The sequence below is a fragment of the Nipponia nippon genome, unplaced genomic scaffold, assembly GCF_047370975.1.
Source record: "Nipponia nippon isolate SJK-2023a ecotype South Korea unplaced genomic scaffold, ASM4737097v1 scaffold_30, whole genome shotgun sequence".
Classification (NCBI taxonomy): Eukaryota; Metazoa; Chordata; class Aves; order Pelecaniformes; family Threskiornithidae; genus Nipponia; species Nipponia nippon.
This window is the reverse complement of record NW_028262348.1, coordinates 4,969,451-4,984,021: the sequence shown is the minus strand read 5'-3', so window position 1 is coordinate 4,984,021 and position 14,571 is coordinate 4,969,451. Positions and strand designations below refer to the sequence as shown.

The 14,571-nt window shown below is 64.9% G+C and overlaps 2 protein-coding genes across 2 annotated transcripts; both read right to left on the bottom strand.

Moving 5' to 3' along the window:
• Positions 1 to 3,415: 3,415 nt before the first annotated feature.
• On the bottom strand, positions 3,416 to 9,404 carry SLC35E4 (solute carrier family 35 member E4). The gene is made up of 2 exons (XM_009462730.2): positions 7,814 to 9,404; positions 3,416 to 6,208 (listed from the first exon to the last, which is right to left on the bottom strand). Exons 1-2 carry the CDS (start codon positions 8,424 to 8,426, stop codon positions 5,781 to 5,783), a joined length of 1,041 nt encoding a protein of 346 aa, XP_009461005.2. The 5' UTR covers positions 8,427 to 9,404; the 3' UTR covers positions 3,416 to 5,780.
• A 147-nt stretch (positions 9,405 to 9,551) lies between these two features.
• Positions 9,552 to 13,083, bottom strand: TCN2 (transcobalamin 2). The gene is made up of 10 exons (XM_087768759.1): positions 12,949 to 13,083; positions 12,064 to 12,250; positions 11,877 to 11,957; positions 11,620 to 11,762; positions 11,351 to 11,512; positions 11,092 to 11,267; positions 10,363 to 10,537; positions 10,060 to 10,252; positions 9,767 to 9,888; positions 9,552 to 9,669 (listed from the first exon to the last, which is right to left on the bottom strand). The coding sequence occupies exons 1-10, from the start codon at positions 13,031 to 13,033 to the stop codon at positions 9,608 to 9,610; spliced, it is 1,386 nt and encodes a 461-aa protein (XP_087624885.1). The 5' UTR covers positions 13,034 to 13,083; the 3' UTR covers positions 9,552 to 9,607.
• Between the last annotated feature and the right edge of the window lie 1,488 nt (positions 13,084 to 14,571).

The window sequence follows — 14,571 nt, the reverse complement described above, 5'->3', positions numbered from 1 at the left end:
GGCATCAAGGGCGAGCATCTCAGTTTGAACGCAGCTCTCAAGTGGGAGGAAGGGGGGTGGTGATGCTGCTGACAGCTCTTTGTTGAACACCTCTTTCTTCACAGCCATCAGAACCCAGGTGAGGCACCTGCACCTGACACCCAAACCCACTGAACCCAGCTCTCGTTCTGGCGTAGGGTGCCGCTAAGGCACCATCTGTGTTTCACAACAGTCTGTGGATCACCTAAGTTTTTATATAGTGGTCTTATGTTATGCATACAGTAATTAGCATGCTATTATAACCACCTTAAACGTTTGTATCTTGGACCCCTACATTATGATGTAAAGTTATATTATAAAAACAAAGTATATTACTTTAAAAATGTCTTGAAGGTCATGTGATTTCATCTTTTAGAAACTCAGCTACAGGCAGTCAACAGCCTTCTCAGAGCAGAGCAGTGAGCCCGTGCCGTAGAGAGAGAGCAATAAAGTCACCAGTAAAGCCAGCCTGCCCCAAAATGGTTACGAGCAAATTCTGGAGGGTTTTTTTGGGTGCTGAGGCAGAGAACATGGGGCTGGAAGGGAGTCTGAAGGGTCGTCCTGTCCATCTCCTGGCCTCCAACCAGGCTTGGGCTGCTTCAAGCATCCTCAGATGTTGCTCGCCACTGCTGGACATTGCGCTCCTCATGTCATCTATCCTTGGGCCGGGCTGTCCTGCCAGGGAGAATGCATTTTTCTCAATGTTCACCCTAAAAAAGGCTTTGCCATAATTTCAGCTCCAGAGCCAGGATGGTCCCTGACACCGTTTGAGGACTGTGGTGTGGTAGGTTTAAGACCACAGCCTGGCATTTGAGGGAAGGATATCATTTACTGGCTTAGGCTCCCAGCTTAGCAAGTGTTTGTCCTTGCCGCCTCCCAGCTGCAGATCCCACGTCCCTCTGTGCTAATGCAGTAAGCCTCCCGACAGCCCCGCGAGCAGCAGTTAATCCCCTGTCCTGAAACACAGAATATTTCCACCATGTGCTCCCAGGCACCCGGCCGGCGTGCAGTAAAGCCACCCTGAATCTCCCCTCCCCTGCATGGAGCCACGCTGCTCCTCCGCCAAGGGCAGCAGCTCACAGCTCAGTCCCCAGCACGCTCCATCCCTCAGAGGAAGATTTCAGCAGCAGTTTAACAGCAGATCCAGAAGAAAGTGTCCGGCCAGATCTCATAACAACGCTATCCCATCAGACACACATTTATTTCTCCCACCTCAGACTTTCACACTTCACCTGGAGCTCCTTGCCAGCCAGCACCTCCAGCATGGTGGGACCAAGCACGTGGAGGTGCCACCCATCCTGCTGCTGCCACTCACTGGCTTCAGAGCTGTCACCCTTCCTTGCATCTCCCGTCCCCTCCGTGCATTTCAGGATAGGGAGCAAAGAAACCCAACGGCAGCGCCTGTGTGAGAAGCTCAGGCAGCGTGTGCTGGGTGCCTGCTACGTGGTTAACCCCGGGCAGTGCCATCTCAGGGGTTAATGAGCCCCAGCATGGGGGTGCCCCAGCCTGCCTGTGGTTGGGTGTTGTTTAAAAAGAGGTGAAAACCCAGAGGGTGCTTGACAGGGGCTGTGGAGAGATGCATGGGCAAAGGAAGGCCCCCACATTTGGGGGCACAAGAGCTGCAGGGGCTTCGGAGGAGGATTCGTAGCCCTTAGCCCAGGGCAATAATCCACCCCAGTACCCTCACCATGCCAAAACCGGACCCAGGGAGCCAGGGCTGGGGAGGGTAACCAGACCCCAGCAGGGACCGGGAAGCCGCTGCCTGCCAGGAGGCCGAGGCATGGGGACACACGCCTGTGAGAGGGCTGCCTCCATCCTTCACTGCTCCTGCTGGGGCTTGTCCTGCCTGGTGCCACAGGGTCTGCTCTCCAAAAAGATGTCTGCCTTGGGGCAGAGGTGTCCCAGTCTGCTCCCCAACCTGCGAAGCAGCCGGGGCTGTGATGCCTTTCCTTCATCTGGCTTAGCCGAAGCAGCGTCAGACCCGCCACATGGGCAGCTGCCACCATGCCCATGGGAAACCCAATCCTTCCCGCAGCCAGAGCGGAGGGATGCCACTGGGCTGAGATCACGGCCTGAAATACCTGGAGAAACGGCCACCATGCCAGGCCAGCCCGACCACTGCTGGCAGGCCCTTCATGGGCAGCATCAAAGCCCCCAGCCCCAGCACAAATGCTGCCACAGGACCCCCATGCCCAGCCCGGCTCCAGCCACCCGCCTGCACAGGGACCCCCGGCAGCAGCTGGCTGCGCTCTCTGGAGCAGCAGAGCATGGGGCCAGCAGCACAAAGCACTGAAACCAGGGCGGACAAGGCAAAGCCGCAGATGCAGGCAGGATCCAGGTGGACCCCGGTGCCAGCAAATGAGTCAGGGGGCCAGGACGGCCGGGCGTTCCCCGGGGAAGGGCTCCTCAGCCCAGTGAAACCGCAGGCGGGCTGGTTTGCCACTCCCGCTCCTCCCGTCCCCTGGCAGGGGACAGGGTGGGTGGGAGGTCCTGGGAACGCCTGGGAGGGGAGCTTCCCCCAGCCCCGTCCCTGGGGACGCACTGGGACTTGCCTTTTGAAAAGAACCAGAAAACCAAAACTACTTTCAACCCTCCCTGTTACGGAAACGCCTCTGAAATGTGAGCCCAGAAAGCAAACAGGCTTGTGGCTGCCACGCTCTTGGCCAGAGCAGGGGCCACTTGCTGATAACTCGGGGCCCTTTGAGTCATTTGCAGGATGGTCACTGCTCCAGCTGCGGCCCTAGGGCACGCTGGTGAAGGTGGCACTGGCGGTGGGCACACCGGCACACTGCGGCGGCCCGGCAAGCTGCTCTTCCTTCACTGTGTGCTGGGGAAGGAGCCAGTCCCAGGACGCTTCTGGAAGCAGCATCAAAACTCGCCACCCTGGTGAGTGGAAGAAAATTGCTGTTTGGGAGAAAGGGCGGGAGAGAGCAGGGAGTTTCCAGGGCGAGCAGGTTGTGCTTGCAGGGTGACGTGAGTCACAGGGCTGGAGAGGGACCGGATGGGTGACGCCAGGACACGGGGTGCTGGCCAGGTCACACTGCCCCGGGGCAGGGCGAAGCCACGCTGCAGGTGACCAATGCCAGCTCCCAGCAGGACTGGTCCTTCTCTGGACACATGCAGCCGGTGACTCCTCTCCCCATCACCGCGTCCCTCCCGTGTCCTGTGCGAGGGTCCCAGCACCAGCCCTGGGGCTGCTAAACCGCGGCTGTCTCTGCACTGGAGCATGGAGACGCTGGCCGTGGTGGGCACAGGGGTCCCAGCTTCCCCCAGGGAGCTGGGGCTTCCTGAGGCATTTCTGTGCCTCAGTTTCCCATCCCTACACTGGGTGGTTCCTCCCTTCCTGCCATGATGCCGGCGTGCGCTTCAGGTAGGAGATCAGCCTGGGAGCCGAGGGTGGAGTACAACAAAAATAGAGCTTTATTTCGGGACAAGTGCAATCAGAACTGGGTCCTTCAGCCCTGGCACAGAGACAGCGAGCACGGCAGCAGCCACCACAGACGCCATGTGCGGTGGTGGTGGTGCGCCTGTCGGGGCATGCCCGCACGTGCGTGCCGGCGTTGGTGCCAGGGCATATACATGCTGGGACGTCTCTTTGCCAAGGTGAGCATGTGCCGAGCTGCAGCCCAACACCATCCCGGAGTGATGGCGGGTGGGTCTGAGCCGTCCTCGTCCCCTTCGCTGGGCTCTCACCATCTCTGCAAGGGAGCCCCGGGGACGGGCAGGCAGCCCTGTCCGTGCCTGCCTGCTCCAGCCACAGCAAGCCGGGAGAGATGGGGCCAGAGCCAGAGCTGTGGTGGCCAGGAGGGCACCGTGGGGACGATGACGACGATGGCAGCCCCACCGGCAGCCCCACGGGATCAGCACAACACGGTGGAGTTGGGGACAGGAGAGGGGACGCTCACCTGCCCCATCCCCGGGCGTCTTATTTGGCCACGAGAACCGTGCGCACACACAGCCCTGGGTTTACTCCAGCCAGCAGAGCTCAGTAGTGGCACACATGCACGCGCACACACACGCACACGCACACACGTGCTGCTCTGTGTTCCCCAGGCGGGACAGCAGTCAGATGCACGGAGTTGTGTATCCACAGCCATGTCCCTGAGCATGCCCAGCCTGTGTGTGCACACGGGGACACGCATGTAGAGCCGGTGCACGCAGCTGCACACGCACGCAGGTACCTGCTTGCCTGCACAAGGCCAGCGTGCACACCGGTACCTGTCAGCTTGCACACACACACACGCCCCCATGCACGCAGAGCTGTGTACGTGCATAGGTGCATTTGCACACACAGAATCTGTGAAGATGAGCACACACGTGCACACAGAGGCTGTGCACACCAACACATGTGTGCACACCTGCACATAAGGCTCTGCACACAGACACGCTTGTGCACGTGGTATCTGTGCACAGCAGCACACCCCTGCCCAGGCGCATGAGATCTGCTTGCACACGCAGAGCCTGTGCACACCAACAAACAAGCCTGTGCACACCAACACACACATGCTCCCGTGCACAGGGGCACACACACAGAGCCTGTGCACACCGATACGCGTGTGCACACCTGCACGTAAGGCTCTGTACACACAGCAACACACTTGCACGCACAGGATTTGTGCACACCAGCACATGCATGCCCACGTGCATGTACAGCTGTGCACACATGCACGCTCATATGTGCAGAGCCTACACCAATGCACGCATGCATGAGACCTGCTTGCACACGCAGAGCCTTCACACACCAACACGTGTGCCCCCATGCACACAGAGACCCACTCACGCTTGCAGAGCCTGTGCGCACCCAGACGTGCCCACATGCAGAGAGCTGTGCACACAGACTCACTTGCACACAGAGAGCCTGTGCACACCAAGACAGATGTGTGCACAGAGCTGCACACACCAGCACACACATATGCACAGTGCCATGCACATCAGTAGACGTGCAGACTGACACACGCATGCACAGAGCCATGCACAGGAACGCACACGTGCACAGAGCTGTGCACACAACACACATGCACAAAGAGCTTGTGCAGACCGACATATCATGTGCACAGCGCCGTGCACACCAGCACATGTGTGCACACAGAGCTGTGCAAACCAGCACATGTACACACAGATCTGTGCACACCAGAAGACACGTGCACACAGAGCCGTGCACACCAGCACGCATGCGCACGCAGCGCCACACACGCCAGCACACCCATGTGCACACAGTGCCGTGCACATCAGCACACCTGTGTGCAGAGTACCGTGCACCTCAGCATGCCTGTGTTGCACACACAGCCGTGCACACGGGCACATCCATGTGCACAGTGCTGTGCACACCAGCACACGTGTACACAGACAACTGTGCAAACCAGCACACGTGCACACAGAGCTGTGGAAACCAGCACACATACACACAGATATGTGCACACCAGAAAACACAGAGCCGTGCACACCGGCACACGTGTGCACACAGGGTCGTGCACACCAGCACACATGTGCACACAGGGCCATGCACACCGGCACGCATGTGCACACAGTTCCGTGCACAGCAGCACACCCGTGTGCATTGTACCATGCACCTCAGCACATCTGTGTGCACACAGAGCCGTGCACAGCAGCACACCCGTGTGCACAGTACCACGCACACCAGCCCTCCCGTGCGCCCGCAGAGCCATGCACACCCGCACACCCTGCCCCGTGCACGCAGCCTGTGCACCGCAGAGCTGTGCTCGCCCCCAGCTTCCCCTCTGCCCCCATCCCCGGCGGGGGCCCTACTCCCGCCTGGGGGGGCCCCGTCCCAGCCGTGCCGTCCAGCGTGCCGCAATGAGGTCCGGCTGGTGGTACATGAACATCCCGGCCAGCATCAGCCCGATGCCCAGGTAGCTGAGCCCGCTCAGGTGGCTGCCAAAGAGGAGGCGGGAGAGCAGGAGGTTGCCCACCACGGTGACGTTGCCCAGGACGTGGACAGTGAGGGCAGAAGTGAGGGAGAGGATGCAGAAGGTGGCCAGGTTGTAGAGGACGGAGCCCAGGCAGCTGAGCAGGACACAGGCCCAGAGGGTGCCATTGTAGCGCAGGACGCCCTCCCAGGAGGGACCCACCTCCAGCGCCATGGCCGCCCCAAAGAGCAGGCAGAAACTGGGCAGGGAGGTCAGGCAGAGCAGGGAGAGGGCATCCAGCTGGTCCTCCTGCAGCAGCAGACCTGGGGAGGGTGGATAGGGACAGTCAGCAGGACACCCGGACCCTCCCAGCGGGGACACCCAGCACTCACAGGGGCACGCACAGACACAAGCACCCACTTGGTGCCCAAGCAGTTCAGAAATCCCAAACGTCACCAGAAAAGGAGAAGTGGGGGTGGTAGCCCCTCCCATGGGGTTGGGGGTGCCCTGGTTTGGGGGTGTCCTGGTTCAGGGGGTGCCCCGGTTTGGGAGTGCCCTGGTTTGGGGGTCCACAGGGCAGGGTTGGATGGGGCAGTTTCCCCACCCCATTTTGGACCAAACGTGGCTTCCACCCCTCCGTCCTCTTTTCTTCACTGATTTTGCAGCCAGCAGCAACATTTCTGGGCACGTGGCCTGTCCCCTCTGTGTCCCCATGTTCCCCCCGAGCCATCCAGGGACAGCGGGCACAGCTGGGCCAGCTGCCATGCACAGGGGGGCACATGCCGTGTCCATGGGGGAATGGGAGCAGCTTCCAACCTCCCCAGGGCCGCTCTCCATGTCCCATGGGTGACGAGGGGACTAGGGTGGGTGCTGGGCAGTGGCATCCCTCGGGTGGCCACAGCACCCCTGGTACAGCTGCCAGCAGTGCCCGCAGGGACCTTGGAGCTGGCACAGGGCGTGCGCCTGGCACTCGGATGCCAGAGCCCGTCCCCCGCGGTGCCCGCCTGAGTCACCAGCTCCGGAGGAAACGCTCCCTTCCCAGCTGAAAAACAATCCGGCCGGCTTCTCTCCACTGCCTGCCAAGGACATCGCAGCCCGGGCGGCACCACGGCTGCCGGAGTCCCCAGGGGACATGGGACCCAGCGTGTGGGGACCATGCTGCTCAGCATGGGGACTCACAGGGGACCCGGCCACCCATGGTGCTGGAGGGGAGAGCCCATAGGGATGGGGCAGCCGGGGCGTCCCCGTGCCAGGCTAAGGCACTGCCACCTGGCATGGCCCCAGGACATGGGACAGTGTCACTGGGAGCCAGCAGTGCCCATGGGCCACCGCAGGGACACCAGCGTGTTTGCTCGTCCCCAACAAAACAGGGTCACCTCAGGGCCAGAACCACGGCACAGCCCCGAGCGGGTGCAGCTGGGTGGGCAAGGGTGGCACTGGGGTGGCACCAGGGACAGGGTGGGCAGGGGGTGGCGCTGGGGCTGGGGTGACACGAGGGTGGCACCAGGGACAGGGTGGGCAGGGGGTGGCACTTGGGCTGGGGTGACACGAGGGTGGCATCACGGACAGGGTGGGCAGGGGGTGGTGCTGAGGCTGGGGTGACGCTGCAGCGAGTGATACCAGGCCCAGGGTGGCAATGGGGTGGCCTTGGAATTGTGGTGGCTCTGGGGCTAAAGGGGTGCTGGGGTGGCACCGGGGCCAAGGGGGGCAGCAGGTGGCACTGGGAGTGGATGGCATGGGGTTGGCACTGGGGCTGGGGTGGCAATGGAGCCAGAGTGCCACGAGGGTTGGGGTGGCAATGGAGCAGCACCAGTGCCAGGATGGGCAGTGGGTGGCACCAGCACCAGGGTGGCACCCCTGTGCCCCGGGGGCCGTGCCGGGGCAGGGAGAGCGGGCATGCAGGACGGGGACAGGCGGGTGGCACTTACTCTGCTGTATGGACTTGAGGGCGCGGAGGACGGTGGCGGCCAGGAGGAAGCCGCAGCCGGGCTGGTGGAAGCGGACTCCGCCGGCGATGCTGCAGGCAGCCCCGGCGCAGACGGGCCCCATGGCGGCATACTGCAGAGGGTGGTGCCGCCGGCCCCCCAGCAGCCCCGACAGCAGCAGGGTGACCAGCGGCGTGGTGGTGGCCACCGCCTGCGCCACATCCAGCTGCACGTAGCTCAAGCCCAGGTTGCCCAATGCCACGCTGGTGCAGAAGGTGAGGCTGAGGAGGTAGATCCTAGCACGGGGCCGGGGGGCCGGAGGTGATGGTCCCCGCGCCCAGCCCAGCGGGTACCCCACGGCCACCCCCGACAGCATGTGCAGGGACGACAGCAGCAGCGGGTAGCGGAAGCCGTGGGTGGCAAAGATCCATTTGTTGAGGCCGGCCATGGTGGTGCCGGTGCCCAGCCAGGCCAGGACGGTGAGGGTCAGGGGCAGCGACGGCCCCAGGGGTGGCCGACCCCCGTCCGCCTGCCCCGGGTCAGGTTTCCAGGGCCGGAGGGTCCCCTCACCGGCCGTCATCGCTGCTTCATCTCCCCGCCGGGACCGCAGGCACATGGGCACCGGCTCCGCTCCCCCCGGCTGCCACTCTCCGCTCTGCCCCGTCCTCCCGTGCCGTGCGGAAAGCTGCCAGCCCTGGGAGTCGGCGGTGGTGTTGGCAGTGGCGGTAGCAGGTCCCCGGCTCCTGCCAGCAGCAGCGGTGGCGTCACCCACGCCGGGGGTGGTGGCAGGGCTCAGCCGCGGGGTGCCGGTGCCATGTGTGAGGGAGGCAGCACCGGTGGCCGGGAGCGAGTGGAAAGTTTGGTGATGGCGGGGAGCGGAGGGAGGGAGGCTCCTCCCCGTGGGGCCGCCACCGCGTCATGGCCGCCTGGGTGCGGGGATACGGGGGTACGGGGGTGCATGGGTGTATGGGGGTGCGTGCAGGGGTGCACGCCCGGGGATGCCGCCTGGTGCAGCAGGGCCTGCTGGGAACCGGCAGCCATGCATCCCTGCCGGAGCGGCTGGGCGGGCGGTAGCCGGAGCACGGGCGGCCTCCATGGCGACAGTGGTGGTGGGGCTGCGTCAGAGCCCCCGGCTGACTCACACCGGGCGGTGGTGCAGGCGCCATCACTCCCCACCACTGACCCGGGAGCATCACCCGCCCTGGTATTGGCACCCTGACCCCAAACTGCAGCAGCACCCCCCACCCCAGGCACCACCTCCCCCAGCGCCGTTCACTGCCGGCTGCCCCTGGGTGTTTTTTGGGGTAGGATTAAATCCTGGGGGGGGGATCACGCACATCTGGGACACACCCAGGGGGTCCATCTTGGGCTGCACATGGCACTGGGGCCACTGCGGTCCCCAAGCCCTCAGGGTGGGTGGGGGCTCTGTGGGGAGGGCTGGGGTCCCCCCCCCAGAGGGTTACAGAGGAGGACAGCCAGGCTGGCAGCTTGCCGGGGATGAGCAGCACTGGCTCAGACTCCCCAAAACCAGCTGCTTTGGGCACCCCAAAACCAGCTGCTCCCAGCAGCTGCCTGCCCCATCCCCGAGCAGGCCCAGGACTGGAGGAGCTGCTGGTCTGGGTGCTCCCAGCCCACCGTGCCCGTAGGACACAGGGCATCGTGTGTCCCCCCGGCCTCCTCCTCCCCAGGTGGATTTGGGGTGCTGGCACACAGGGTGCAGGGAAAGCAGGAGGCAAGGAGCTGGCGGGTCCTGCACCCAAGGCAGGTGTTTCATTGCCATCGTCCCCCCCCCGCCCTCTACCACTCGGTCAGGCGCAGGATGAGGGTCTCCCCATCGCGGGGTCTGTAGTCAGCGACACCTGCGGAGAGAGGGGCAGCAGGCCCGGGTGGGAGAGCGGCCGTGGGGGCTGCCCAGGGCCCCCGCCACCTCCCCTGGGACCCTCACCCATCACTCACCCATCTGCAGGCTGGTGTTGGGGGTGGTGAGGAGCTGCCAGTAGCTCCGCTTCTGCTGCTGGGCCTCCAGCCCCAGCACCCTGCTCAGAAAGGGGCCCTGGGGGGTGTCCTGGGTGTCAAACCTGGCGGGCAGGAGAGGGGGTGAGGGCGGCGGGGCAGGTCTGCTGCCAAGGGAGCCGGGCTGTGGGGAACGGGATGAGCCCACGGCACGGGTGCAGGGCATGTGGCCACCCAGGGTGTGACACCCAGGGACCCCTGAGGGTCCCCCCAACCCAGCGCACGAGGCCACGTACGTGAAGTTGTGGTGTCCCTGCGCGGCGGCCACCCTCAGCACGTCCAGGAGGGAGGCGCCAGCAGGCACAGGCACCACCTGGTCGTAGAGCCGGCGCTGGGGACACCGCGGCTTGTGGCACTCCACCACCAGCTGCACCACCTTGTTCCCCGGCATCTTGGGTGGTGGCTCGGGGCCGATGGGCGTCAGCGTGTCTGCAAGAAGCCACCACGGCGCTGATGGACACCAAGCCGCCACCGCGGCAGCATCTGTGCCAACCCCATCCCAGCTCCCTCCTGTCTCCCCACACCAGCCTGGCTCCTACCCGGCTCCTCCCAGCAGTGCATGGAGGCAATGTCCAAGTAAGACCGGCCGTGCAGCACCGGCAGCACCTGGGCCATGGTCGCGGCGGTGGTGAAGGCATCCAGGTTCTCCAGTAGCGCAGCCATGGCCCGGCCGTACGCAGGCTGTGTCTGGCATGTGTTGGTGGCGATGAAGACCTAGGAGCGGGAGGGACGAAGGTGGTAGGGCAGCGGCTCGAGGTGGGAGGTGGGTGGGAGTCTCTGGGCCGTGAGCACTGCGCTGCTGCTGCTGAGCATCGCCTGCCTGCCCAGCCCCTGCCCCGGGGGCGGCTGCCTCTGCCCCGGCACCCGCACCTGCACCCGCGCCCACGTCTGCACCTACATCTGCAACTACAGCTGCACCCACACCCACGTCCGTACCTACAGCTGCACCTGCACCCCCGTCTGCACCCACACCTGCACCCATGCCTGTGCCTGCACCCGCACCCCTGCTTCTGCCTGCACCTCCATCTGTGCTCACACCCACGCCTGCACCCGTGCCCGTGCTTGCACCCAGCATGCGCCTGCACCCAGGCCTGCGGTCACGGCCGTGCCAGCGCCCACACCCACACCTGAGCACCCAGTCCTGCACCCACACATTCACACCTGTGACCCAAAACCCCGCCCCTGCCTGCAGCCACACCTGCACCCCGACTCCCACCCGTGCCTGCACCCACACCCCACCCCAGAGGCCCCCCGCACGGGACACCCACCTGCATGGCCCACGGGGTGCTGTAGACGTTGCCGAAGAAGCCATCCTGGCCCTGCGCCTCGACCATCCTCCTCCTTGCCCCATGCGTGGCCGCTCGCAGCTCTGCCACCAGCCCGGCCCCCACCAGCCGCTCCCGCTCCAGGCAGGTGAAGGCCAGCACCGCCACCGCCTCCGTGTCTGCACAGGGACACGGTGTCACCGCGGCTGCCGCACACCCACCCTGGGGCGCCACCACCCCGCCTGTCCCCAGGGACCATTACCTGCAGCGCTGCCACCGGCGTGCCCAAACCTGCCGTGCTGCTCGGCCACCAGGAGCCGGCGGATCACCTCCTCCCGCACCCGCTTATGGTGGATGCACAGCGCCAGCACGCCCAGGCTATACTGGTAGTAACTGGTGAGAGGGTGGCCGTGCCGCCGGGACCCTGGGGATGAGGTGTCGTGTCACCGGGGTGAGCCAGTAGCCCCGTGGCTGGGCTTGCCGGCACAAGAGTGGGTGCTCGCCACAGTCGCCCCATGGGCATGCTCTCACCTGCCCAGTCCTCCTCCAGGTAGTACTTCAACCACGTCACCAGTGAGCGCTGGGGACCGGGCTCCGGCGGGGGACAAGTGGCCCGCAGCCCCAGCAGGTACAGCGCCAGCCGCCCCGTCTCCGGCCACTCCACCTCGGTGCTCCTGCAAGCCGCCGCGTCAGCTATCGCCAGTGGCCCCAGTCCCCGCAACGCAGTGGGGGGCTGTCACCCCACCGGTGGAGGGGACCGTCCCCATGGGACACACACACACACGTACGTGCCGTGCTCGGTGGCCGCAGCATCCCGCTGGGGGTGGCCGTGGGGCGCAACATGGGGCCAGCCGGCTGCCTGCAGGCTCCTGCGGGGACTTGGCGTCAGCGGGCTGCCGGGGCGGTGAGGGGGACAGAGGACGTCCCCCACCCAGAGGCCCGTGGTGGGGACCTGGCATCCCCCTCGGGGCCTACCGGCTGTAGCGGTGCTGGATTGCGTCCCGCAGCCGTGCCAGGTACCGCTCCTCCCCACGCGGGTCATGGTCGCTGGCCAGGCGAAGGGCCAGGTAGACGCTGGGGTCGGGGTCCCGCGCCGGCTCCGCGGCCAGCCCCAGCAGCCGGGCGCTGAGTGCCCGCACCGCTGCCGCCTCCCCCGGGGCTTCTACCCCCAACGGCCCCAGGGAGAGGGAGCGGAGGGTGACGGGGGGCCCGAGGGGGCCGAGCCCACCCCAGGCACCGGCCCCGCAGCATCTCCAGCCCTTGGCACTGGTTGCGTGGGGCCGCAGCAGCGATGGAGACACAGCACCCCAACCCTGCCGTGCACCCCGTGCCCTCCGCGTCCCTCCCTCAAGTCCCAAAACTCCAAGTCTCCCCCCCAAAATACGGAAAAGAAACAAAATAAGAGATGTGACGCAAGGCGGGAGCATGGGGAGCCCAAAGCCGGGGCACGGCCACCCTCCCACCGTGCCTGTGGGGCTGGCAGGGTGCTGGGGTGGCACCCCTGTTCCCAGCGACCCTGCGGGACCCCTGCAGTGGGGGGGCTGCAGGCGCGGGGCAGGTTGGCTCTGGGCTTGGTGCAAGGGGCACAGGAACAAGGACAAACCCCAGCGGGCGCTGGGGAGAGCTCAGCCCTGGAAAACTCATCACCGGAGGGGTTTCAGGAGGCCAATGTCTGCCGGAGTGTGGGATGGTGCCCGTCCCCCCAGCCCCGTTCCTCACGGACCTCTCCACCACCGCAGCCAGCTCAGGGACCCGCTCCGGGCACCATCCCGCTCCGGGGAGACCCCCGGCTCCAGCGGGGTGCCCTGGCAGGACGTGGGGGTGCGGGGGCTGCAGACAGCGGCAGGCTGCCGTACTCACCGCAGAGCTGGGCAGGCAGGGCTGCAGCCTGCAGCAGGATGAGGAGCAGCCACATGCCGGAGCGTGGCAGTGGGTGCCGTGGCATGGCACAGCACGGCTGGCAGCCTGGCAGAGGCAAGGCAGAGCCCAGCTGAGCCGAGCCGGGACGCTGCCGGGGACGGGAAGGTGTCACAAGAGGCTGTTTCCGCACACCGGGGCCAAGTCAGCAGAAACGGGAAAGGACTTTGGCTGCAGGCAAAGCAAAGGGAAGCGGGGCCGCCTGTGCCGGGGCAGAGATAAGGTTCTCACGGCCGCTCTTCAATCCCGGCTCCCTGACTTGGCACGAACCCCGCGAGCACCGAGGTCTCGCTGCCCTCTGCACCACAGCTGGGGCAGCGAGACCCAAACTGCTGGCGTTTGGGTCAAAATCACTGCTCAAAGTTAGCCCCTCCCCCCCAAAAAAGGAGGGATGAAAACCCCCAAAATCCTGTGCCCTCCATCCTTGCAGCCTTTGAAAGCAATAACTCCACTGCTCGCCTGGAACTGGATTTTTATTGAAAAGGAACATGAGGATTAATCAGCCCAGCTCAGCAGACGAGGGGTGGCTATGGGGGTGCTGAACCCCAAAAGGTAAATCCCTGCAGCCGAGGGGAGGGGGGTCCCGGGGCGCTGCTGGGGCTCAGGTCTCCATCTGTCAGGGGACACCCGGGCTCGGAAGGGGGTGATGGGCCATAGGGACGCCCGCCTGCCCCCCACAAAACCCCTGCAGCTGGCAGGGGCTGAGGACAGGGCTCCCGGCTTCCACCACCCCCCGGGACATGGCGGGGACCCTCACCCGGCACAGCTCGGCCGCAGTGCACCCACGGGTGCCCCACCGGTGATGCCAGGCAGGGAGGTGACCTGTCCCCTGCACTGCCGAGCTCAGAGGGCACGGGGGGGATGGACGGGGGATGCAGGAGGGTGTGGATGAAGCACCCAGGGAGGGCAGCGCATGTCACCGGACCCACTGCAACCTGCAGGGGGTCCAAGTCCCACCTGGGGGCAAACAAGGAGCTCCAGCGACCCACCACGGGTCAGGTCCAAGCTTGTGTTATCCACAGCCCCACATGGGGTCAGACAAGTCACATAGAATCATAGAACCATTTATGTTGGAAGAGACCCTTAAGATCATCGAGTCCAACAGTTAACCCAGCACTGCCAAGGCCACCAGTAAACCATGTCCTCAAGCACCACGTCTCCCCGGCTTTTAAATCCCTCCAGGGGTGGGGACTCAGCCACTTCCCTGGGCAGCCTGTGCCAGGGCCTGACTGCCCTTTCGGTGAAGAAGTTTTTCCTAATATCCAACCTAAGCTTCCCCTGGCGCAGCTTGAGGCCATTTCCTCTCATCCTATTGCTTGTTCCTTGAGAGAAGAGACCAACCCCCCCCCCGGCTCCAGCCTCCTTTCAGGCAGTTGCAGGGAGCGATGAGGGCTCCCCTCAGCCTCCTCTTCTCCAGGCTGAGCACCCCCAGCTCCCCCAGCCGCTCCTCCCCAGCCTTGGGCTCCAGCCCCTGCCCCAGCCTCGCTGCCCTGCTCTGGCCACGCTCCAGCCCCTCCATGGCCGCCTTGGGGTGAGGGGCCCAGCGCTGAGCACAGCATTCGAGGG